The 23,319-nt window shown below is 51.3% G+C and overlaps 4 protein-coding genes across 5 annotated transcripts; 2 read left to right on the top strand and 2 right to left on the bottom strand.

Annotated features, from left to right (window-relative positions):
• Window positions 1-925: 925 nt before the first annotated feature.
• On the bottom strand, window positions 926-1,946 carry LOC117850216 (cypmaclein). The gene is made up of 3 exons (XM_034732024.2): window positions 1,668-1,946; window positions 1,523-1,556; window positions 926-1,371 (listed from the first exon to the last, which is right to left on the bottom strand). Exons 1-3 carry the CDS (start codon window positions 1,725-1,727, stop codon window positions 1,190-1,192), a joined length of 276 nt encoding a protein of 91 aa, XP_034587915.1. The 5' UTR covers window positions 1,728-1,946; the 3' UTR covers window positions 926-1,189.
• A 3,223-nt stretch (window positions 1,947-5,169) lies between these two features.
• On the top strand, window positions 5,170-11,212 carry LOC117848226 (protein NRT1/ PTR FAMILY 5.10). Of its 2 annotated transcripts, none has more exons than XM_034729560.2 (4): window positions 5,170-5,353; window positions 5,466-5,683; window positions 9,419-9,963; window positions 10,056-11,212. In XM_034729560.2, the coding sequence occupies exons 1-4, from the start codon at window positions 5,233-5,235 to the stop codon at window positions 10,858-10,860; spliced, it is 1,689 nt and encodes a 562-aa protein (XP_034585451.1). In that variant the 5' UTR covers window positions 5,170-5,232; the 3' UTR covers window positions 10,861-11,212. The 2 variants fall into 2 exon arrangements, with proteins under 2 accessions (XP_034585451.1, XP_034585450.1); XM_034729559.2 differs by lacking the exons at window positions 5,170-5,353; window positions 5,466-5,683 and adding exons at window positions 5,729-8,206; window positions 8,314-8,531.
• An 885-nt stretch (window positions 11,213-12,097) lies between these two features.
• LOC117848229 (protein NRT1/ PTR FAMILY 5.10) lies at window positions 12,098-15,925 on the top strand. The gene is made up of 3 exons (XM_034729562.2): window positions 12,098-12,391; window positions 12,485-12,702; window positions 14,503-15,925. The coding sequence occupies exons 1-3, from the start codon at window positions 12,295-12,297 to the stop codon at window positions 15,805-15,807; spliced, it is 1,620 nt and encodes a 539-aa protein (XP_034585453.1). The 5' UTR covers window positions 12,098-12,294; the 3' UTR covers window positions 15,808-15,925.
• Window positions 15,926-16,502: 577 nt separating this feature from the next.
• On the bottom strand, window positions 16,503-18,522 carry LOC117848228 (amidophosphoribosyltransferase, chloroplastic). The gene has a single exon (XM_034729561.2). It carries the CDS (start codon window positions 18,346-18,348, stop codon window positions 16,711-16,713), a length of 1,638 nt encoding a protein of 545 aa, XP_034585452.1. The 5' UTR covers window positions 18,349-18,522; the 3' UTR covers window positions 16,503-16,710.
• Between the last annotated feature and the right edge of the window lie 4,797 nt (window positions 18,523-23,319).

Below are 23,319 nucleotides of genomic sequence, written 5' to 3' on the forward strand. Positions count from 1 at the left end.
ATTGGATGGATGATGGGCGCACAACGAACTGCTTTCGAGCTGTCGACAACGTCGTGACACCCTTCTGCAGATAAGCTCGCTCGATCGGGTAACTTTGCTTCGCAATCTAGCTACAAGAGGCTAAACAACAGAAGCAGGAAAGTCGTGTGAGGCTTCGTCGCCTTTTTGCTGTTTTGCACACCACCAGTTACACGGGATCATGATGAAGCAGTTGGGCTTCTTGGCATTGAAGATTAATCAATCAAAGGTGGTTTATCTAAGCCTCGTCACACACTCTGTCACTACTCTGTATGACTGTATGGCCGCCATCGATCTTGCCTACATTTTCCTCTGGAGCTAGCGGAGCCCAGGCCCCGGGGCTTGAAGCAATGTTCACCATGATTGCTTGCTTCCACATCGCCATATAATCAGCAGGAGCAGCCGTAGTTCCAGCTGTTACCTGCAATCCAAGCGCTCGTGGGACTCTTTTATCTGTGTACTTCACACTCGTAGGAACTGGTGCACGCACACCTGGCGCTTTGCCAAGGTAAGGCCGCACGCACGTCTCCCAAGGTCTCAAGCCACCGCTGCGGACGCAGACTGCCTGCCCGCCGCACACAGGACGCGTCCGCTCGTGTAGGCACGCATGCATGGCTGTAGCGTGAGGCTGAGACGGCTGATCGATCGGCGGTGCGCTGCCAATCTCTGGTCACATCACATCTCGCATGCGAGCAAGAGTACAAGGCGCCCGTGTGCGTAGCGTACCAACAAGCTTTCTCGCTCGTAGGGCGGCGTGCCACGGACGGAGATTATTCGCCGCCGGAGCAAGAACGCCGCGCGCACCAGTGCACCATGCATGCGTGCGCACACAAGAACGCAATGGCAACTGGCAACTTCGCTGAGATTCCTGCCTGCAGTAGCGTTAAGCCAGCGAACACACAGCATCTCCCCCTTGTATTTGTATTTGATTTGATTTATTCACGTGTGATGGGAACACACGACGACGACAAACGAACCAAACCACACGGAAGCACGCATACACGATGAACTGACTGATGGATCACGGATGGCTAGCTAGCTAGTAGGCAGTAATTCGGTAGTACGTAGTATAGCTAGGTAGGAACAAGTAGTATAGTATCATGCATGTCTCATGGCCGCATCATGTCTTGGGCTCTTGGCAAGCCGATGATGCGGGGGATGACACGGTGGATCAGGGGCACTTGTGCTTGCCGTTCTTGGTGGTCATGTTGGCGTAGCAGGGGCAGACGTTCTCGTTGCCGGCGGTGCCCGGGGGGACGCAGCCGCAGCGCTGGCAGCAGGTGTTGCACGCCCTCAGGCACATCTTGGGCCGCCCCGACTTGCTGCACCGGTACGAGCAGCTCGCGCCGCAGTCTGCGAACGTGCACGCAACCAACTCAAATGCAATTCCAACGACCGGGGGTCATACAAAGATACTGGCGACACACGAGGATTAAGAAACAGAGAACGAAGAACAATTATTCCATGGTTGGTGATGAGTGATATGTGTGCATGGTGAGCTTACCGATGGCGTGAGCCTGTCCATGGGGAGCGGTGGTCTGCAGAACGCAAAGAAAACAGACACAAAGTTTCATCAGCACCGACGCACGCATGATCAATCAGAGAACGAATTGAAGCGCTTTGGTTGATCACATCGTGTCTGCTCTCACCTCGACGAGGAGCAGGACGACGACTAGCGAGAGCGCGAAGAGCATCCTGGCCTTGCCCATGGCGGCGCGCGCGGGGAAGCTTTGCTTGCTCGCTCGAGAGACGCACGCAGATGGTGCTAGTGACTCGTGTGCAGTGAGGGAGATGAGGAGAGCCTCTGGCCGGTGCGCGGGGGCCAATTTGTAGGCCGGGCGGCCGCGGCCGTGGGGTGGGATGGAGAGGATTCCGGTCGACGCACACTGGAAGAGCACGGTGGGCGGCCGGCACACCTGCCACACGACACGACACGAGCCCGGCGTGCGCGCGCCGTTGGCATGGTTCCGTGCTGCTCGATCTCTCTCTCAAGTCTTCACCAACGTTATCCTAAACGCTAAACGGTAAACAGTCGGTCACCCTTGTTTAGCATTTAGGCCGTTTAACGGTGTTTAAACGGGATTAAATGACGTAAACAGTTTTGTATAATAACACAAAAATATACATATATTATGTATATAAAAGTTAAATATGCTAGAAAGTCTACGTATTTACAAATGTAAAATGTAAGTATTCTACTAAATAATCTTTTTGGAAGAAATCTAAATCCCACAACACTTCATATACTTACGATACTAATTAGTTTAGTGTTGATTGTGGTAGCTGTAATCCTTCTATTGACTAAATTATATTTAACTCATCTAATCACGTTTAACTCGATTCTGCTTAGACGGTTTTTAACGGTTTAAACGGCCCAACCGTTTAATTCACCGTTTAGAACTCAAACGACACGGGAGGTCTCTATTTAACGTTTAAACGCTGTTTAAATGGACTAAACGGCCGTTTAGGCAGACAGTAGTCTCCACCAACGACGATACACACAATGACACAAAGCTTCTCGGCTTCTCGCAATGCAACCCCGCCTGGCGCCTGCCTGATGAGGCGTCTGCACTCGGTAAACCTGCCATTAGGAGCAAGCTTAATTATTGACGCCACGCTAGCTCGGCAGACGATAGTGGATCTGTGGATGCTTGATTCGGTAGTAACCACCAACGATGACTCGACAACTAGTACTACGTCCAGTTCGAGTGTGTCGTCGTTAACCAGATCGAGGCCAGACGATGGCGTGGTCGGTCGTGCTTGTCCTGCCTGCATAAGGAAACCGCCAACCGGACGACACCAACAGGCAACGCTTCAGCTGATCGCTCGTCAAACCACGAGTACAAGTGCCATTGCTTCCCACACTCCGTTTCTTTTAACTACAGGCTACCATTTTGCAAATTGGGAATTTTGGAGTGCCATGGATCGACCTACTAATTCCACGCGGTGTTTAACTTTGATAATTTGTTTTTCGGAAATTAACACACAACTAATTATTTAATAATCTTCCTAGAAAAATAAAAGAGAAACGGTAATTGTTTTTTAGAACAAATAATGAGCACAGACATTGATAAATTTGCCCGCACACACTTTATCTATCACATAACACAGAGAAAAAGCACCACCATCTAAAACATTCAGCTAGTTTTACTAAATTCACCGTAAAAAATATGTTTGACAGCGCATTCATTTAGTATTATAGATGTTAATATATTTAAAAAGATATAGTCAAAGTTGGAGAATATAACTTAGGATAAAATCAAAGTTATATTCAATGTGTTGTCGTTACCCAAATTGAGGTAGATATGGCATGGTCGCTCATGCTTTGACCACCAAGTGGACGACACTAAAAGGGGTCCTCACCTAATCAGTCATCAAACCACGACTACAAAAGGCTATTTCCTAGTTTTCTTTTGTCTACCATTTTGCAAAATGGCAAATTTTAAGTGCAATGGACCTACTAATTTCTTTGCGGCGTTCAAAGTTCAATATATAATGTTATCTGTGAACTTAGCACGCAACTAAATAATTGTGCGAACACTTTTAATCAAAAGAAATTGAAGCACGGTAGAAATGAGATTATACTAAATATACGGAGTAAATCATTTTATGATCCTCGCAAAATAAAAGGAAGTATGGTCGTATTTTTAGATCAAATCGATGAGTCCACATATGAATAAATTTGTCCACACACTTTCTCTATTACACGATGCAACAAATTCGGTGAAGCTTCATGTCAATATGTGTAAGCTTGTAGCACTTAGTATTTTTACGCCCTCGTGGAGGTTGTCATAGGAGAAAAATGGGTCGCTCTGAATAAAGATAGCAACATAATACCCGATTTGTAGGTTCAAGTTGTGTTTTTGTCAAGAACCATGCAATAGCTTAGGTTGTTCATGGAGGTGGTTGACTTGTTGTAAGTTGTAACCCTACCCTACCCACCAGAGATCAGGTCAGGTGTCTTGTGTGTTTCAGACTTTCAGTAATGCGGCTAGTGGTGATGTGCTCATCGACGTTTGATATGCCTACCCTATCTTTATCATTCTCAAAGGATAATTTTGTTTAATTTTTATGCGATTTATTATTGTATTTTTCCTCTTTCATGCGTGGGCTGGGCCTAGACAATTCTGCAGGGTTAGGGCTAAATGGGTTTGCAGATTGGGCTCATTACGGCCCAAACACTTAACCGGGCCTAAATATTATATCAGCCATCTTTATTAGTCGGTCGTCATAGCCATCTTTATTATATTATATATAGGCTTCGGTGTGATCAGCATCAATCAAATGAAAGATTTGCGCACCGACGCCAAATCTCAAACCTATAATATCCGGTCAAAAGTTTACCAATTCATGGCTTCAAATTTCATTGCATGTTTGATAGTTTGGATTTTGGAATCAGGACTGTTTCTACTGTTCAATAGTTTTCAGCTCGGGCAGCTTTTGAATTATCTGCTTCAAAGATTGTGACGTCTCCGTTGCGGCTGGTGGAAAGAGATCGATTCCGGGCGGTGGCTCGCCGGTCTGGCCAGGTTGGCGACGGGGGAGAGACGAACGGCGGCAGGTGGAGCATCATATGCAGTCTTGCAGTGTGATTTCTGCCCTCTTTTCTTACAGACAATCAATCGCGAGCCTGACAGGGCGACATCCCTCGCCCGCCACGGATGGCCACTTGGTGTCCCACGTGGCGCGCGCAGGCGGCATCCTGCGAACACGTTCCCGAATCGGCAGTGACCGATTGCCATTTTTGCTTGTCGCGCCGCCGCCACCGGCCGCCGACGTGGCTACTGATGCGTGGCTGCGTCGTGGATGCACACCAAAGCAAGTCGACGGATGGATGGATGGGCTTTGTTGACCGCGCGGCTCACCAAACAGTTGGGTTGGTTGTATCATTTAATTCATATATGAAATAATTTAAAATAATAATGATCTTTTTGTTTGGTTGGACGAATCGTTGAATGAGGCTATCCCACATCACTCCCAACCTCTCTCGCGATCACGAACACGGCAAATGAAGTCAACTTGTTGGAAACAAAGAAGTGGACAGTAGCCACGTCACCGGCCGGCTGTACCTGATTCCCTCCAGAGTCCACGGCTATATAACGTCCCCCAACCGCAGCTTCGGCGACCAGGCCAGGCTATCAGCTCGCTCGCTCCCGGCTCCGGGTCTCAGACGTCGTCGTCGGGTCGGACGACGACAAACCTGCTCGATCAGGAATGGCGGACGGTGGCGCCGGCGTGATCGCGGATGGTTCCGTCGTCGAGGCGGTGGACCACCGCGGCCGGCCCGCCTCCCGCGCCACCACCGGCGGCTGGAGGTCGGCGTCCTTCATCATAGGCAAGTTTCAATCCTATCCGCAGCTCCATACGCAGGCGCCATGTGTTGTGTGCACCGCGCGGAGTGTTGATTTCTCGACGTGTTCCGGTGGGCTGATATGATGCGCGTGCAGCGGTGGAGATCGCGGAGCGGTTCGCCTTCTACGGCGTGTCGGCGAACCTGATCACCTACCTGACGGGGCCGCTGGGCGAGGGGGTCGCGGCGGCGGCGTCCGCCCTCAACGCCTGGAACGGCACGGCGCAGCTGCTGCCGCTGCTGGGCGGGGCGCTCGCGGACTCGTGCCTAGGCCGCTACCGCACCATCGTGCTCGCCTCGCTCGTCTACATCCTAGTAAGCAGAAACCAGATTACATTTATTTCCACATCTTTGGTTCTTTTATTGCAAGAAAAAGGCAAGGATTCGTGTGGCTCCTGCATGAAGAGCAGCGGTTTCTGGATTTGTGGGGAAGTTTTAGGGCGCACATCCAACGATTTCTTTTTAGATCATTTTTCATCCAATCATTTGTGGCTGCACAAACTCACAGTACAGAGACTAAAACTTACGTTAGTTGGTGAGAATATTTCAATGTTTCAAACTTCCTTATCTCCTTTATAAAAAAGTTCCAATGTTTCAAAAAAAAGTTCATTGCTTACAAAAATGACGTTCTTAGCACCACGGCGTCCCAAAGGGTCTAATTTTAGGCCTACTAGGTGGCAAACGGCACTAATTCTCTGCACCGCGAATGTTTACGAAATTCTCGAGCCACCAACAAGACAATTTTCTCCCCTTTAATTTGCTGGTAGAGTGTAGACATTTGGTGGAGTGTAGAGGACATTGCTGAATTTCTGGAGAGAGGAAATGATAAACGTGGGGATCGCATGCGCGGATGCGCCAGACGGGTACGAGGTCTCGATGGGTTGCTTTGGTGAGTTGAAAGTTGAAAGTTGAAACGAATGAAAACTCATTTTGTTTTGTTATGCGACCGCCGACCAATGGCTGGGAAGAGAAACAAAGACTTGTACAAACACGAGCGAAGAGAAACGGTAAGACATTAGAGACACACAGTCCAATCAGACTACCTTGCTTGCTTTGCTGCACATTCATACCATGCATCGATGTTCTTAAGGACAAACCAGTGGCAATGTGGCATTTTGTCTTGGGTGTGTTATCTATGCCTGACACGGGATAAACATGTAGTAAGCATTTGGTTTTCGGACTTTCCTACCGCATGCAAAGTTCGCCATTCACACTCTTTTCTGGGTAAAAAAAAAAGCATCTCAAGATAAAAAGTGCAAAGCGCACCGGAGCTTGCTTACAAGGGTGGATCAAGTGTGAACGCGCCAAAAATATGAACTAATAAACTTCAAATAATGTCTACTGTTTCATATACAATGTATCCAGGATGCGTTTACATTGTTGCAGTCCTCACGTTTTTATCAACAAATTTAGGGCGACTATCCTTGTTCAGTTCAATGCATTTAGTTAAGGGCAAGTAGGCAACCCTTATGAATCTTGTCAGTTGGATTCCAAAATAAAGCAATCTAGGGAGCGTTTGGATAGCAGGGGCTAAACTTCAGTCCTATCACATCGAATATTCGGATACTAATTAGGAGAACTAAACATAAGCTAATTACAAAACTAATTGCAGAACCTCTAGGCTAAATCGTGAGACGAATCTATTAAGCCTAATTAATCCATCATTAGCGAATGGTTACTGTAGCACCACATTGTCAAATCATGAACTAATTAGACTTAATAGATTCGTCTTGCGATTTAACCTAGAGGTTGTGTAATTAGTAATTAGTGTCAAACATTCGATATGACGAGGACTAAAATTTAGTCCCCTCCTCCCAAACAACCCCTAAACTTCTCCATTTGGTGTTTGTGGCGTGGTGCGTGACTAGATGTCTTCGTGTTTCCTTTTCAATCATCCAATCATCCTTCTTTGAGTCATCCACGCCATTCAGATAGAGTATTATTTTTTTTGAAGTCAGTTCAAGAGCCGATGTACCACTTGGTGGGAAACCCCAGTATACCACCGAAATAATCCAAAAAAATTGAAAAAAAAGGGGCGAGTTAAAAATGCTCATATATCACAGCATCACAGAAATACAAAAAGAAAAAAAAATATAAACATGTAATGAGGAGTTCAGCCCATAAGCTACCACGCTTCACAAGCCCACCAAAACAACTACAGAACTGAACCCGCTCCTGTTCCCGGCCGGAAAGATGTGCGTGGGCGCAGGTGGGATGGTATCCTGAATTCCTGGCTGGCCCTGTCGATTTGTCTAAGGGCACACGTTTACTGTAGCAACACATTGTCAAATTATGGACTAATTAGGTTTAATAGATTCGTCACGCCGTTTAGCCTCCACTTATATAATAGGTTTTGTAAATAGTCTACGTTTAATACTACTAATTAGTATATAAACATTCGATGTGACGGGTGCTAAAAATAAGTCAGAGGAACCAATTATACGAGCGGCGTATAAACAGCAGAGCTACTGCTTGCCTGCATCCAGTTTCGCAAAGCTTTGCCCGCCGCCGCTGCCGAGGCGGCTATCCGGTATCCAGTTCCCACCCGTCGTCCAGGTTGAGCGCCAGCTCGCGCCTGCCGTTTCTCGGCTGCGCGGGCTACTAGATCGATCATCGAGCTACCTCGTATCCAGCTTCTCCGGCCGTTACCACGACTCCTCGAGGCGATCGACGACCGTATAAAGCCCGGCCCCCGTCCTCCGGCGAAGATGCCTTCCGGCTCGGAACCCCTGCTCGCCCGCGCCGACGGCATGCTACCGGATGCGGCTGTTGACCACCGCGGCCTCCCCGCCGAGCGCGGCACCACCGGCGGCTGGAGGTCGGCGCTCTTCATCATAGGCAAGTCTCCAATCCTCCTCCTCGACCTTTCCATGGCGAAGAACACTAGTAGCGTTTAGTTAATCGCTCGAGCTGACCCCATGGATGGATGGATGTGTGGCGTGCAGCGGTGGAGATCGCGGAGCGGTTCGCGTTCTATGGCGTGTCGGCGAACCTGATTAGCTACCTGACGGGCCCGCTCGGGGAGGGCACGGCGGCGGCGGCGGCGGCCATCAACGCGTGGAACGGGGTGGCGCAGCTGCTGCCGCTGCTGGGTGGGGCCCTCGCGGACAAGTGGCTCGGCCGCTACCGCACCATCGTCATCGCGTCGTGGCTCTACGTCCTCGTAAGCAACCCCACACCACACCCCAGATGCCAAATCGGCACGTCGCTTTCGCTCTGTCTCGTCTCCTTGTTTTAGGCTTTTAGCCCTCTCTATGCTTCCTTTGAAAATTCCCCGGTTGGCTTGATCGCGAGAGATCCGGGAAGCTACAGCCTACAGGGCGTCTACGCTAGAAGCACGTTGCATCTGACCGGTGTCGTGCCAAGTTGATCTTAAAATATCGCCGGATTCACTGGAGGTAGTTGGCGTCGTCGCGTCACATCACGCTCTCGCAACTCTAGTGCTTGTCGATAGTATTAAAATCATTGCTGATGGAATCGTTGAAAACAAAGGGAGCATAACCATCGTGGGCCTTGTTTTAGTTCCGGTGGTAAAGTTTGCATTTTACTATAAATGTGTAACTGTAGCATTTCGTTTGTATTTGTGAAAATTGGGTGGTAAAGTTTGCATTTTACTATAAATATGCAACTATAGCATTTCGTTTGTATTTGTGAATTATTGTTCAAACATTGACTAATTAGGCTCAAAAGATTCATCTCGCAAAGTACAACAAAACTGTACAATTAGTTTTTAATTTCGTCTACATTTAGTACTCCATGCATGTACTGCAAGTTTGATGTGACAGTGAATCTTCTTTTTCCGTTAAAGTTGGGAAAAAGGAAACTAAACAAGGCCGTGATACGATCTTCAGAATTTTTTGGTCTTCGGTTCTTCACCTACAGTATAGTATACCAGTTTGACTGTTTCGTTGTCTGAGTCTAGTGCTAATGGGCCTTGATTTCCTAACAGACAAAGGTTTTGGGCTAGGTTCAAATGCCAGCCCATAGCGCCTTCGATAGAATCTGTACATTTGGGACTTCCTGCCTCATTGAGCTTGAAAATGCATGCAGGGTCTCGGCATGCTAGCCCTCTCGACCCTTCTCTCCTCCGGCGGGCACCACCAATGCGCCAGCGCCACCGCCGGCGGCCAGGCCTGCGCGCCGTCGACCCTCCAGGTGTCCTTCTTCTACGTCTCCCTCTACATTGTGGCCCTGGCGCAGGGAGGCCACAAGCCGTGCGTGCAGGCGTTCGGCGCCGACCAGTTCGACCAGAGCGACCCCAAGGAGTCCGTCTCCCGGAGCTCCTTCTTCAACTGGTGGTACTTCGGCATGTGTGCCGGCACCGCCGTCACGCTCGTGTTCCTCAGCTACGTCCAGGACAACATCGGGTGGGGGCTCGGCTTCGGCATCCCCTGCGCCGTCATGGCCGCCGCGCTCGCCGTGTTCCTGCTCGGCACGCGGACCTACCGCTACTACGTCACCAGCGGCAAGGGAAGCCTGTTTGCTCGCGCCGCCGAGGCTTTCGCTGAGTGGCGGAGCAGGCGGATCAAGGCAGGCCTCCTGCATCAGGCTGCGCAAGAACACAATCCAGCTTCAGCAGAGGCGCCGGGATTCCGGTACACCCTGTCACTGTCTGCATGCGGGCGTCTCACAATCTTTCACGAAAGGTGTTCATGACGTAATTACCCTTTCATGTCGATTTTTGCAGTGTCGACGAGGAGGAGCAGGCTGTGGCGAGCACTGCGGGCTTCGTCAAGGAGGCCAAGGCCGTCCTCCGCCTATTCCCGATATGGGCGACGTGCCTTATCTACGCGGTGGCGTTCTCGCAGTCCTCGACCTTCTTCACGAAGCAGGCGGCGACCCTGGACCGGCGCATCGGTGACCGGTTCAAGGTGCCGCCGGCCGCGCTGCAGAGCTTCATCAGCATTACAATCGTGGTCTTCATCCCGATCTACGACCGCGTCGTCGTGCCCGTGTCGCGCCAGTACTCCGGCAAGCCGTCGGGCATCACCATGCTGCAGCGCATCGGCGCGGGCATGTTCCTCTCGCTCCTGTCCATGGTAATCGCGGCGCTCGTCGAGACGCGCCGGCTCCGCGTGGCGCGGGACGCCGGCGTCGTCGACGAGCCCAAGATCCCCGTGCCGATGAGCCTGTGGTGGATGGTGCCGCAGTACGTGCTGTTCGGCGCCGCGGACGTGTTCACCATGGTCGGGCTGCAGGAGTTCTTCTACGACCAGGTGCCCGACAAGCTGCGCTCCCTCGGGCTCGCGCTCTACCTCAGCATCTTCGGCGTCGGCAGCTTCATCAGCAGCGCGCTCGTGTCGGTCATCGACAAGGTGACGGCGGCGAGGGGCCGGAGCTGGTTCTCCAACAACCTGAACCGCGGCCACGTCGACTACTTCTACTGGCTGCTCGCCGCGCTCAGCGCACTCGAGCTCCTCGCCTACGTCTTCTTCGCCGTGGTCTACAAGTACAAGAACAAAGGAGCCGTACATGCGGCTGTTGCTGGTTAGTAGCTAGAGTTGTGGATTGGTGATACATAGTAGGCGGCATGATACCGAAGGGTGTAAATGGCATTTTCCCTCCATCATGATTCGTGATGGAAACCCATCTTCGACGTTGGTTCCTATTTGTATCAGCCGGGTGGGCTAGTCTCTCATTCTTAAACCAGATTCAAATAGTAATCGGCAAATTGGCCGTTCAATTGGTCCGTGGAATATATAGGCAGTTTATTGGAGTCGATTGAGGTTGTTGGAGTCGATTAAGGGTGTGTTTGGTTGGTTGTATCATTTGATTCATGTATGAAATGATTCAAAATAATAATGATCCTTTTGTTTGGTTGGGCGAATTGGACCAACTCATTCATTCAGGATGAGGTCATCTCACTTAATACATTATTTACTAATCAGATTGAACCATATGGTATAAGCAAATTGGTTGAACCACCCCATCCAGGATCATCCATACATGTATCATGTGGTGCATGCAACCAAACGCACCCTAAGGGCGTGTTTGGTTGGTTGTATCATTTGATTCATGTATGAAATGATTCAAAATAATAATGATCCTTTTGTTTGGTTGGGCGAATTGGACCAACTCATCCAGGATGAGGTCATCTCACTTAATACATTATTCTACTAATCAGAGTGAACCATATGGTACAAGCAAATTGGTTGAACCACCCCATCCAAGATCATCCATGCATGTATCATGTGGTGCATGCAACTAAACGCACCCTAAGTGTTCATGGTGGTGAGTCTCAACGACGATCAGTGTAAAAAGAAAGAAGATGTGCATCAAATTAGAACCAAGTATGATTGACTAGCATAACCCTGTATTTTTAAAATGAGCTCCTCCAGCTATTTTTTTTTAAAAAAAATGTATTTTAGCCAAAAATGGAGTATAGTGATAGACCCAAGCATTTTTCTGTGCAATCCGTAACCAAGACGGGGCGAGCCTAGTCTCGGGCGAGGCCACCCGTCGTTTTTCAATATAAAAATAAATAATTTTATTATTTTTTTGAAGATGAATAATTTTACTATTTGAGCCGGGCTTAGGGCAGACTAATTTTTTGGGCACCAAAAATCAGCACCAAGCCTTGCCCTAAATGAGTATTGGGCCGGGCTTAGCTCGCTGGACTCGGCTGGTCCTACTGTACCGACATGTTTTTTTTAAATTTTTTTTTGGAAAACCCGAACCGTGGCCGGCCCATAGAATTTATGAACAGTTAATACATGCAAACATTAGCAACCATCACACCCCGCCATCGATGGGGAAAAAAAAAGAGCCATGGCAGTGGCACCAGCACGGCCCCAGCTGCCAGCCGCCCGTGCCCAGCCCACCGCTTCCTCCTCAGCTCCTCAAAGGCGCCACGCCTTCGGTAGTTCGCTGGCACGGCTCTCGCTTACGCGCACTGCACAGACCCCTGCCTCAGCAGCCAGCCAGCCATGGCGTCGGAGTCGGACCCTGGCTCCACGGACCCGCTCCTCCTCCGCCGCCGCGCGCCGTCCAAGGGCGGCTGGAGGTCCGCGCTCTTCATAATCTGTAAGCCACCACCGCACCCACGATTTCTCGCCCCGATTAGATTTGATTCTCGCTTACTGGTGAGTGGTGAGAGCGCGCGCGGCGCGGTTGCAGGGGTGGAGGTGGCGGAGCGGTTCGCGTACTACGGCATCTCGTCGAACCTGATCAGCTACCTGACCGGCCCACTCGGCCAGACCACGGCGGCGGCGGCGGCGGCCGTCAACGCGTGGTCGGGCGCCGCGTCCATGCTGCCGCTCCTCGGCGCCGCCGTTGCCGACTCCTGGCTCGGCCGCTACCGCACCATCGTCGCCTCCTCCGTCCTCTACACCATGGTCAGCCTCAGGCCCCCAACAACCGCATCCCCCTCCTCTTCCTCCTCGATCTCACGAATCACGACCTCGCTGCTCGCTGCAGTTCTCTCTCTCTCATACTCTCGACAGCCGGCATATTTTATCAGTTCCAACCCCTGCGTTTTCGTGTATTACTTTTCGCTGTCATGTCGTTGCTGACCTGTCCGCGATCATATAAAAATCCAGTAAAGAAATTTCGCACGATAGGCGCATGGATGGGGAGCCGCGTGCGTAATTAGTGATTGTAGTACTGATTATAATTAGTGGAGATAATTTTCATTGCGATTTGCAAGTGATGATGGATAGATTCTGAGAAGCAGACAGGCAATGGTGGCATGAGCAAAGCTTCCTGGCGCAGGCAGGCAGCGCCCACAGTCCACAGGCGCACGATTTTGTCGGGGGCCTGGGGTGGAGATTGCCGGGCGCCGCAGCTGCTGCAACCACTATACAGCCTGCAATCTCACACTTCACTCCGTCGTAACCGTAGTATTCATAGCTCGGCAATAGCTGTCCCGTTGTGCGTCGTGCTGTCACCAGGCGTAGAAGCAAATTGGAGGGGCTCTTCCTCTTCCTCCTTCAAAGCATCTTCGTATAAGTGATCTGGACTCGACATTGTTACGTGTGTGCAAATTGCTCCGATTTTCAACAGGATTGTGTTGCACTTTGCACGTATCTTCTCCGGAGACGCCTTTGGTTCGTTCAGTCCCTCTCAGTGTGTCGGCTTCATCAGCAGGATTGCAGAAAAGCGTGCCTTCTGTCCTTCAGCAGAGCCAGACAGTTCAGAGGCAAAATAGAGCAGGACCGGCCGGTGGTCGCGTTCGAGTAGTAACGGAACCAACCAAAGATGGCAAGCCAAAGCGAACCACGCTAAGGGGTGTTGGATCTTTAATCCATTTTATATCCCATCGAATATTTGGAGACTAATTAGGAGGACTAAATATTAGCTAATTATAAAACTAATTACGCAGATGGAGGCTAATTCACGAGACGAATCTATTAAGCCTAATTAATTCATCATTAGCACATGTTTACTGTAGCATCACGTTGTCAAATCATGGACTAATTAGGTTTAATAGATTTGTTTCGCAAATTAGTCTCCATCTGTACAATTAGTTTTGTAATTAGCCTATATTTAATACTTCTAATTAGTATCTAAACATTGAATTGAATTTTAGGAGGCGCTAAAGAAACAAACACACCTAATACTATTTGGGTAACAGATGTTCCGTCCTGCGTACCTTGGGGATTCGAATCATTGCTTCTCTGACAAATGAATATACACTGCCAGTTTGAGTTGAGGGTCCATGTCCAGGCTGCAGTGGTCGTAATTTATTATGAATCCAAGTAAATTGATTTTTTTTTCAAAACATAGTAGCCTAGGCGCATATACACGCACACATGCTCACTCTTAAGTCCAATCATACTATACACACTCCGTAAATTTAAGCTGGCAGATTTTTATTTGGATTAACAGCGTCTCTTATCGATGGACACGTCCCTTCCACTTTAAACTCGGCGAGCAAATTTTTACAGATTCTATCATAAAAAAACTAATGGGCTGTTAAAATAATTTTACAAGTAACTTACTTATCCCAAGAACGTAAGTAGTTGTATCTTTTTGAAACCAAATAAAACTACAACATTATGTAAAAGAGAACATTATGAAATAGTTTTCAAGATACATTTCCATTTATCATTGTTCTATTCATGTATCCATTTCGAATGTTAGCTTTCATGCTGTATCAAAATGACCACCCTCATCAAAATTTGGCGAATCTGCAGGGCCTTGGGATGCTGACGCTCTCATCCATGTTCCCATCACCTCAACAATGCGGCGTCGCCGCCGACAGCCGAGGAGCATGCCCGCCATCCTCGTTACAGACAGTCTTCTTCTACATCTCGCTCTACCTGGTGGCCATCGCTCAGAGCGGCCACAAGCCCTGCGTCCAGGCCTTCGGCGCCGACCAATTCGACGCCACGGACCCCGACGAGTCCTCGTCCCGGGCCTCCTTCTTTAACTGGTGGTACTTCGGGATCTGCGTGAGCGGCACCATGACCGTTGCGATCATGAGCTACGTGCAGGACAACGTCAGCTGGGCCCTCGGCTTCGGCGTGCCGTCCATGGTCATGCTCCTCGCGCTCGCCATCTTCCTGCTCGGCACGAGGACCTACCGGTTCTACGGCGGCTCGCGAGGCGGCAGCAACGTTGGCGCCGGCACGTTCTCCCTCGTCGGCAAGGCCTTCGTCGCCTGGAGGAAGAGGTCCAAGGAAGCCTTGCCGGCGGAGCTGGAGCACGGTGACGGCGAGACCGAGAACGCGGCGCTCGCAGAAGAGGTGAGCGGGCTTACGAGGCTGTTCCCGATCTGGGCGACGTGCCTCCTCTACGGCGTGGTGTTTGCGCAGCCGCCCACGCTCTTCACCAAGCAGGCGGGGACGCTGGACCGCCGGGTGGGGTCGTCGTTCCAGATACCTCCCGCGGCGCTGCAGTGCTTCCTCGGAGTCAGCATCGTGTCCTGCATCGTGCTGTACGACCGCGTCCTGGTGCCCGTGGCGCGCCGGGTCTCCGGCGTAGCCTCGGGGATCACCATGCTGCAGCGGATCGGCACGGGGATCGCCCTGTCCCTGGTCACCCTTGCCGTCGCCGCGCTGGTAGAGATGAGGCGGCTGCGGGCGGCGAGGGACGCCGGCCTGATGGACGGTGGCGGTTCCGGCGGGACCGCGGTCCCCATGAGCCTGTGGTGGATCGTGCCGCAGTACGTGCTCCTCGGCGCCGCGGACGTGTTCACCATGGTCGGGATGCAGGAGTTCTTCTACGATCAGGTCCCTGGCGCGCTCAAGAGCCTCGGGCTCGCGCTCTACCTGAGCGTCCTCGGCGTCGGCAGCTTCATCAGCAGCTTCCTCATCACGGTCATCGACGGCCTGACGACGAGGAACGGCGGCACGAGCTGGTTCGCCGACGACCTGAACCGGGGACACCTCGACTACTTCTACCTGCTTCTTGCTGCGCTCACTGCGTTAGAGCTTGTCGCTTTCACTTACTTTTCAACGTCTTACGTTTACAGGAGAAAGGCAGGCAATAGCCATTGACTAATGAGCAGAGGCATGCATATGTATAGTTCACCTATGGACTATGGAGTCAAGATCGTGTATGCCATCACATTAGATGGCAGCAGCAAAAATAAATAAAGTAAAATAAATCCATCAATCTTCTGTGTTCTGGTGAAATCATAATGGGCTGTTTTTAGCACACAAACAGCACAATCCTGCAGGCTATAGTGAAAGAACTCCCAGCCTTCGGGAAATGGTTAAGAAGGTGAACTATGGCCCAGGTATGCGTTACAAACTTGCAATGACAGCGCAGGCTATAGTGAAAGAACTCCCAGCCTTCGGGAAATGGTTAAGAAGGTGAACTATGGCCCAGGTATGCGTTACAAACTTGCAATGACAGCACCAGTAAGATCATAGGGCGCAATAATGATTTCACTGTTGATTCTTCTAGGTGAAAAATTGCTAACTGCTTGATTACAGAATAAAATTGAGCAGAAGAGAATCTTTAGACCGGTGTTTGGTTCACAGCCCCATTGTGCCAAGCCAAAATTAGGTCCTGCCCGGGAAACTCGGCATCCATTTGATTTGAAGCCCAAATTTTGCAATGCCATGGAAAAATTTGACCGGCAGTAACCTATGCACAACCCTGGTGGCCTTGTGATTTTTGCCATTTTCTTTGAACTGAATTTGGAATTACCCAGGTTTTGGCATAGCTAATTTACACAGACAAGATGTTAGCACTTCATCATCTGATCTTATTGGTACTCAGCTTAATGGAACAGAAAGATGAGTATTCCTTCGGCAACATGATACTAGAATGCTTCACCAAATTAAGCTACAGCCTTGAGGCGCACAAAATTATCCAACCAGAACTGAATCTAACAACCTACAAGTACAGGCGATGCAGAGCAGAGGAGCAGCAGAGCTCACCTGCTCACCGCCTCACTCCTCGAGCTCAGCGGCCGGGTCGGCCAGCGTGGGCAACACGGGGTACTTGCGCGAGAAGCACGCGTCGCAGTAGTCCCCCGCTTCTTCGCCGTAGATGCCGTGCAGCTTGCCGAGCGACAGGAAGGCGAGCGAGTCACTGCCGATCTCCCTGCGCACGCCCTCCAGGTCCATCCGGTTGGAGATGAGCTCGCCCTCGCTCGGCGTGTCGATGCCGTAGAGGCAGGACCCCACCACGGGCGGGCTCGCGATCCTCATGTGCACCTCGCGCGCGCCGGCGTCGCGCAGCAGCCGCACGATCTTGCTCGAGGTGGTGCCGCGCACCAGCGAGTCGTCCACGACCACCACGCTCTTGCCGGCGATGACGCCGCGCACGGGGGCGAGCTTGAGCTTCACGGCGAGGTCGCGGATCGCCTGCGTGGGCTGGATGAAGCTGCGGCCGCTGTAGTGCCACCGGATCAGGCCCTGCTGGAACTCGAGCCCCGACGCGCGCGCGAACCCGAGCGCGGCGTAGAAGCCAGAGTCGGGCACCGGGATGACCACGTCGGCGCCCGGGGCCGGGGACTCCTCGGCGAGGGCGCGGCCGAATGCGGTGCGGCGCTCGTGGACGGCGTGGGAGAAGACGACCGAGTTGGGGAGCGAGAAGTAGATGTGCTCGAAGACGCAGGAGCGGCGCGGGCGTTGCGGGACGAGGCAGGCCGAGGCCACCGACATGTCGCGGCGGTCGACCACGACCACCTCCCCGGGCTGCACCTCGCGCTCGTAGGTGGCGTCGATGAGGTCCAGCGCGCAGGTCTCCGACGCGAACACGACGGCGCCGTTCCGGCGGCGGCCCATCACCAGCGGGCGGAACCCGTGCGGGTCGCGCACGGCGAACATCTTGTCGGCCGTGAGGAACAGGAGCGAGTAGGCCCCCGCGAGGCGCTCGCACGCGTCACAGACGCGCGCGAGCAGGGGCCGCGACAGCGACGTCGCGATGAGGTGGAGGATGACCTCTGTGTCCGAGGAGGTGTTGAAGATGGAACCCCGGGCCTCGAGCTTGTTCCGGAGTGCTTGGTAGTTGACGAGGTTGCCGTTGTGCGCGACGGCGACCTGCCCGAACCGGTATCCCGCCAGGAACGGCTGCACGTTCCGCAGCGACGCAGCGGCGCCGGCCGTGGAGTAGCGCACGTGCCCGATGGCGGCGGGGCCCGGGAGCGAGGCGAGGCGGGACGGGTCCCCGAACACGTCGGCCACGAGGCCCAGCCCCGTCACGGACTTGAGCTTGCCGTCCCCGCCCACGGCGACGATGCCAGCCCCCTCCTCCCCGCGGTGCTGCAGCTTCTGCAGCCCCAGGTAGCACAGCGACGACGCGTCCGGGTCGCCGACGACCCCCACCAGGCCGCACTCCTCGCGCGGGTGGTCATCCGCGTCCTCGTCCACGCCGTAGGAGAACGGGGTGACACGGTCGGGCAGGAGCGCCCCGGCCGCCGCCCCACGCCGGCCGGAGCCGCAGCGCAGCGAGAGAGGGTACTGGATCGCGGCGTACCTGAGCTGGTGCTGGTGGTGACGGTCGGAGCCAGCGGCGGCGCGGTGGTGGAGGAGGAGGAGGCGAGACGTGGACGTGGCGGCGGCGGCGGCGGCGACCATCCCCATTGGAGCGAGGAGGGGATTGGAGCGGGGCGAGGGCACACGGGCGATGCCCCTCTCTGGTGCGCGTCAAGGGGCGGGATTTAAAGGGTTTTGGCTGGTGGGCGCCTGGCTGCCGTTGGATTGGGAAGCGAGGTGCTGAGCACGGTCGGCAAATCGCGCTGGATGGCGGCGGAGACCAACTGACTTGTGGGTCTAACACTCAGCCGACTTAAAGAGGTGCCGGTACTGGAATCGTGGACCAGGATGCGTTGAATCCACAGGAGAAGAGACGTGTTGACTCGTAACAGTCCATACAAAGGCTACGGGTCACAGGCCCAGGAATCCTATGGGCCACAAAGCCTCTCTTTCCCGTATAAATGGATGGGCCCTTATTAAAAGAAGCTCGACCCACAAGAAACCATCCAAAAAAGGCCCAACCAAATCCCTCCATTTTTTTCGGTTGGAGAAGACAACGTGTTTGTTTCCAATCTAAGCTGCTGAATAAGGCATCGGCGATAGAGCTGGTTAAACACGTGCTGGGGCTGAGGGAGGTGGAAAGAATGCGGGTTGTCCTCCTGCTATGGCACTGGTGGTTGGAGGGGAACCGCGTCAGAGAAGGAGAGCATATCCGGGAACCATCCGGGACTGCCTCTATCATCACGAAACTCTCTGACGAATACGTGGCAATAGGGGAAAGGGAGAAGGAGAATGCCCAGCTTAGAAGACAGAAAGTGCACTGGTGTAAACCATCCGGATGGTGCCTACATGGCATGCTCGGGCGATGGAGGTTGGGGCTATGTGATCAGAGATGATGCATGCACAGTGGTTAGTGCCGGAGCCGGTCGATGTGAATACCTCCTGGATGCTCTGCACGCAGAACTGCTAGCATGCTTGGAAGGGGTACGAGCAGCAGGGGAAAAAGACATCAGCAAAGTGGTGATTCAGGGGAAAAAGGCATCAGCAAAGTGGTGATTGAGACAGACTCAGTTCTTGTCAAGTTGGCGGTGGTGTCGAATACCTTCTCTCTCGCAGCAACTGGTGGAATTATCTTCGAGATCAAGAATGTAATAAGCACGTTTTTTACTTCATGGTCAATATGGCGCATGCATTGGCTGCGATGGGATGTAAGCATGTGTTTGGTTTTATAATGAAGTGGAATGGCTTGGGTTCAATCTATCTCGTGTTTGGATGAGAGGAATGGATTTATTCCAGTCTTTTGTTTGATTGAAGGGGTTGAGAGGGATGTGATAGATGCTATTTTAACACTGTTAGCAATGGATCCCACCTGTCAGCTGCAGGACCCATCTGTCGTCCTCTTTTTTTTTACGTCACCTTATCTTCTTCGTCCTCCCTCCACTCGCCCGATCCTCCACGCCGCCCGATCCTCCCGATCCTCCATGACGTCGGCGTCGTTCGCTCGCCGCCCCACGCCGGCCTTCCCCACGCCAGCCTCCCTCGCGCCGCCGGCCGCCACCTCCCTCTCCCGGCGCAGGTCGGCACCGGCCGCCACTCCCTCTCCCGGCGGCGGCGGGGCTCGAGCTCGCCCGTCCGGCGGCGCGGGGCTCCAGGCGCGCGTTGACCTCTAGGAGCGGACGGAGAGTGATGCTGTTGATGTGAGTCGAGTGTGTCCGCTCGTTTTGGACGAATGCATTCGACCCGCATCTAGGAGGAATATTCCCTCCTGGGTCCAACCCAACCCAGATGCATTTTCAACCAAACGGGGCTCGATGGGGGTCGAACCCGTTCCAACCCAGTTCGACCCCAAACCAAACACACCCTAAGTGTCCTCATTGTACCACCAGCAATGGGAGGGTACGCCGCAAGGCATCGAGGTCCTAGTAGCCAGTGATTCCACTGAGCCGTTGAGTTAATGGAATTCTATTCCCCTTAAAAAGAAATCTTAGAGCAATTATATTACTACACCTTAGCAGTCTCATAGATCGTCCGTAGGATTTTCGCTGACGTGGAGGAGAGAGGGTGAGGAGAGAGAAAGAGACTATTATTATTCATGAAATAACTGCCTCATAGGCTAGATTTTAGGACTATGAGATGACTACTCCACCATTGTACGAATTATGGTTGCATGCAAGTCATAATATTTTTTTTCTATACACAAATTAAGAAAAAAAATTATTATGAGACAAATTAAAAAGACAACCCATTCTACTAGTTGTTTGTTAAGTCGTCTCAAGATTACGTGTCAATGCATGAGATCGCCTGTTAGACAAAACACCAATATGCTTGCCCTTAAGCTAGAAGCTGGAGTTCCTCGTAAGCCAGAGAAACCATCAGCTTATTTGAATCAAAATACTAAAAAATTAGACTAATTTAAAATTGACAAAATTAAATTATAGGTTCTCTGACTTATCACTCTATAGATTCGACTCTCTAAACTTAGCTTCGGGTGTCATCTGATCACCGAGCTTGCAAATTGTATATTTAGTCCTCCTGAACTCGCACTGAGTCTAGAACTTAAATTTGGATGATCAAGTTTATCATAAGAAATTTGGATGATCAAGTTTATCATAAGAAACGTGACCATTTTAAGTAGTTCGCTCTTCACTTAAATTGTGGAGATTAAGTGAAGAGCGTGTTCTTTATCTCAATCTGAAGATTTGTTGGTGACACAGTTTCGGCTCGAGGATCGGCCGATTGAGGAACAGTCTGCTCCGGGATAAGTTGTGCGGCCTGTTGGGAAGAAACAAATTTAGTATTGGTTATACATATGAGGAAGTTAGAATAGAAAGATTACTTGTATGGCTTCCACCAGGACAGATGCAATCGCTGACCCAGCTTCTGATGCTGCTAGGGGATCAATGTCCTGAATTGCCGGCAAGACATCTGCTTGGATTGGTGCGACTGAGGGCTCGGCCGATGTTGCTGCTGATTGGTAGGCTGTCCGAGTTGTCGCCGATTCAGTACAAGCTCGTACCCTGCGACTCGTCTTCTTTGTGGTAGACATTTTGAGCTTATGCTTCAATCGGTCGGTGGCTATGTCTTCCATTGATGGGACATGATAGCCGATGAGGGGGTACGACGTGTATGGATGATGGGTCTCTATTAGTCTGCCACTCCGACTGTGCGTTGGAGGCACTTAGCTGTCAACCTGCGCAGAAGAAAAGGATAACGATAAGAAAGTTCTGCAGCATGTGAGAATTATAAGTAAGGAGTCGGCAGAAAAGTATTGTTACCTCTGCATTTGGATCAGCGTGAGCGGGATCTAGTTGATTGCAATACACTGCAGGGACCGCATAGAAAATGTACTGTTTCCACTCGGCCCACCATAATTTGAATTGTTGAGTGGAGAAGGGGACCACCAGCCAAGCGCTCAGATCAATGGTGTTGGAATTCGGTGTCAGATTATATAATCTGTTGTATTCCAGTCCTCGTGAAATTGGTTCTCAAAATTTCACTCGGCCGACAAAGTGAACTCCTATTGGCATCTGTCCCAGACCAAATTGCCGAGACGCTACCGACGGATTATAGAATTCGTATGTTGGAGAGTCCTTCCTAGAAAAGAAGTTCACCGGTAGAATCCCAGGTTTGATCGGGTGTCCATGATTCCCTTGTCAAAGGTGTTGGTACCCGAGTCAAAGCAGTCAGGATTCTCAAAAGTTGGATTTTCTCTCTAATACGGATACCAGTTCATCACTTCTTCTCCAAAACCATTATAAAAGCATTTGAAGTGCTCGACTATTCTTGAGGGGGCGAGTTTGCTGCCTGGAAAAGAGGATACAACTTCGCCAAAGGAAGTGCAGCGTCGTCTTGCCGATGGGTCAGTCTCTAATTCGACATTGGGGAAAGTCTTAGTCTCAATCCGCTCCTTGAAGATTTCACTCATGAGCCAGAGATTGACAAACCACCAAGGACCACCAGGGTTCCCGATAGGTTCTTCAGATGACAGCTTCACGGCGACATGATGCAACATGTAGTACACTGACCCTAGCAGGTGCTTTCCCAAAGGGACTGCGGCGCCTCTGACTAGTGCTTCGGCCAAAGCTTGTGTGTTGAAAGTAGGACCAGCCGATTTGCCACAGAAGAGATATTTTTCCAGCCACATCATTAAGAAGGACGTGTGCTCCTTTCCTGTAATGGGTCCGGTCCTCATGTTCTTTTCAATAAAGCCTTTCCATCCGCCGATGGCTTTCATCTCCAGCCGATGGGTAGGTTTGATTAAGAAATCGAAAGATGAGTCGGCGAAGGAAATATCGAGGCCAGTCAGCATCAGGACATCGGTCAAGGTTGGAGTCATTGGTTCATAGCCAAAAAGAAATGCATTGAGAGCATCGGACCAGAAGTAAGATGCTGCGATGAGCAGAGATTCATTCTTCTCCATATGAGATAGAGACAGATTTATGCAATGGCCGAATTTTCGCTCGTCCTAGAAGACTCTGTTGGAATTTGATATTCTGAAAAACCAATCTCTCCATCCGGGGGTTTGATTCGGCCAGGACTTGAAGGTGTTCGCCCAATTGTCTAATTCCATGGTTGATTGCTTAAAAGGGATCCTATGAGTTTCTAGGCTAATCAGATCAGTTGGGTTAGGATCTCCCATAGGGCCAGGGCTGATGAATCCAGGGGTGTCGGCCATAGGGATGGTGATTCTCTGTCTGAGCTCCTGAACAAATGCGAAGAAAGACTAAATAACAAATCCAAAATTGCGAAAAGATGAGGAGAGCCTAGAAGACTTACTTCGGGAACGAAGGCCATGGTAGCTGTGGGTGCCGCCTTTAGAACTTGGGGGCCGGTGTGGTCGATGGAGGACGTGAGCAAGTCACCGGAGTGTAATGGGATGCGCCTAGAGGTGACACGAGCAAGGTCACCGGAGTGTGCTGGAAGATGATTCGCCGAAAAGGAAACCCTTTTCGCCTAGAAGAAGAAAATACGACGGAAGAGATGAGTATCTGTGGGATGGCTCAGGAGAAGGGTAAATATGGAATTTTTACCACGCCATCTGTGCTAATTTTGAAAAGATGCGGGCGCTCTGTTCGAAAA

This window comes from Setaria viridis, chromosome 3, assembly GCF_005286985.2.
Source record: "Setaria viridis chromosome 3, Setaria_viridis_v4.0, whole genome shotgun sequence".
In the NCBI taxonomy this organism is placed as follows: domain Eukaryota; kingdom Viridiplantae; phylum Streptophyta; class Magnoliopsida; order Poales; family Poaceae; genus Setaria; species Setaria viridis.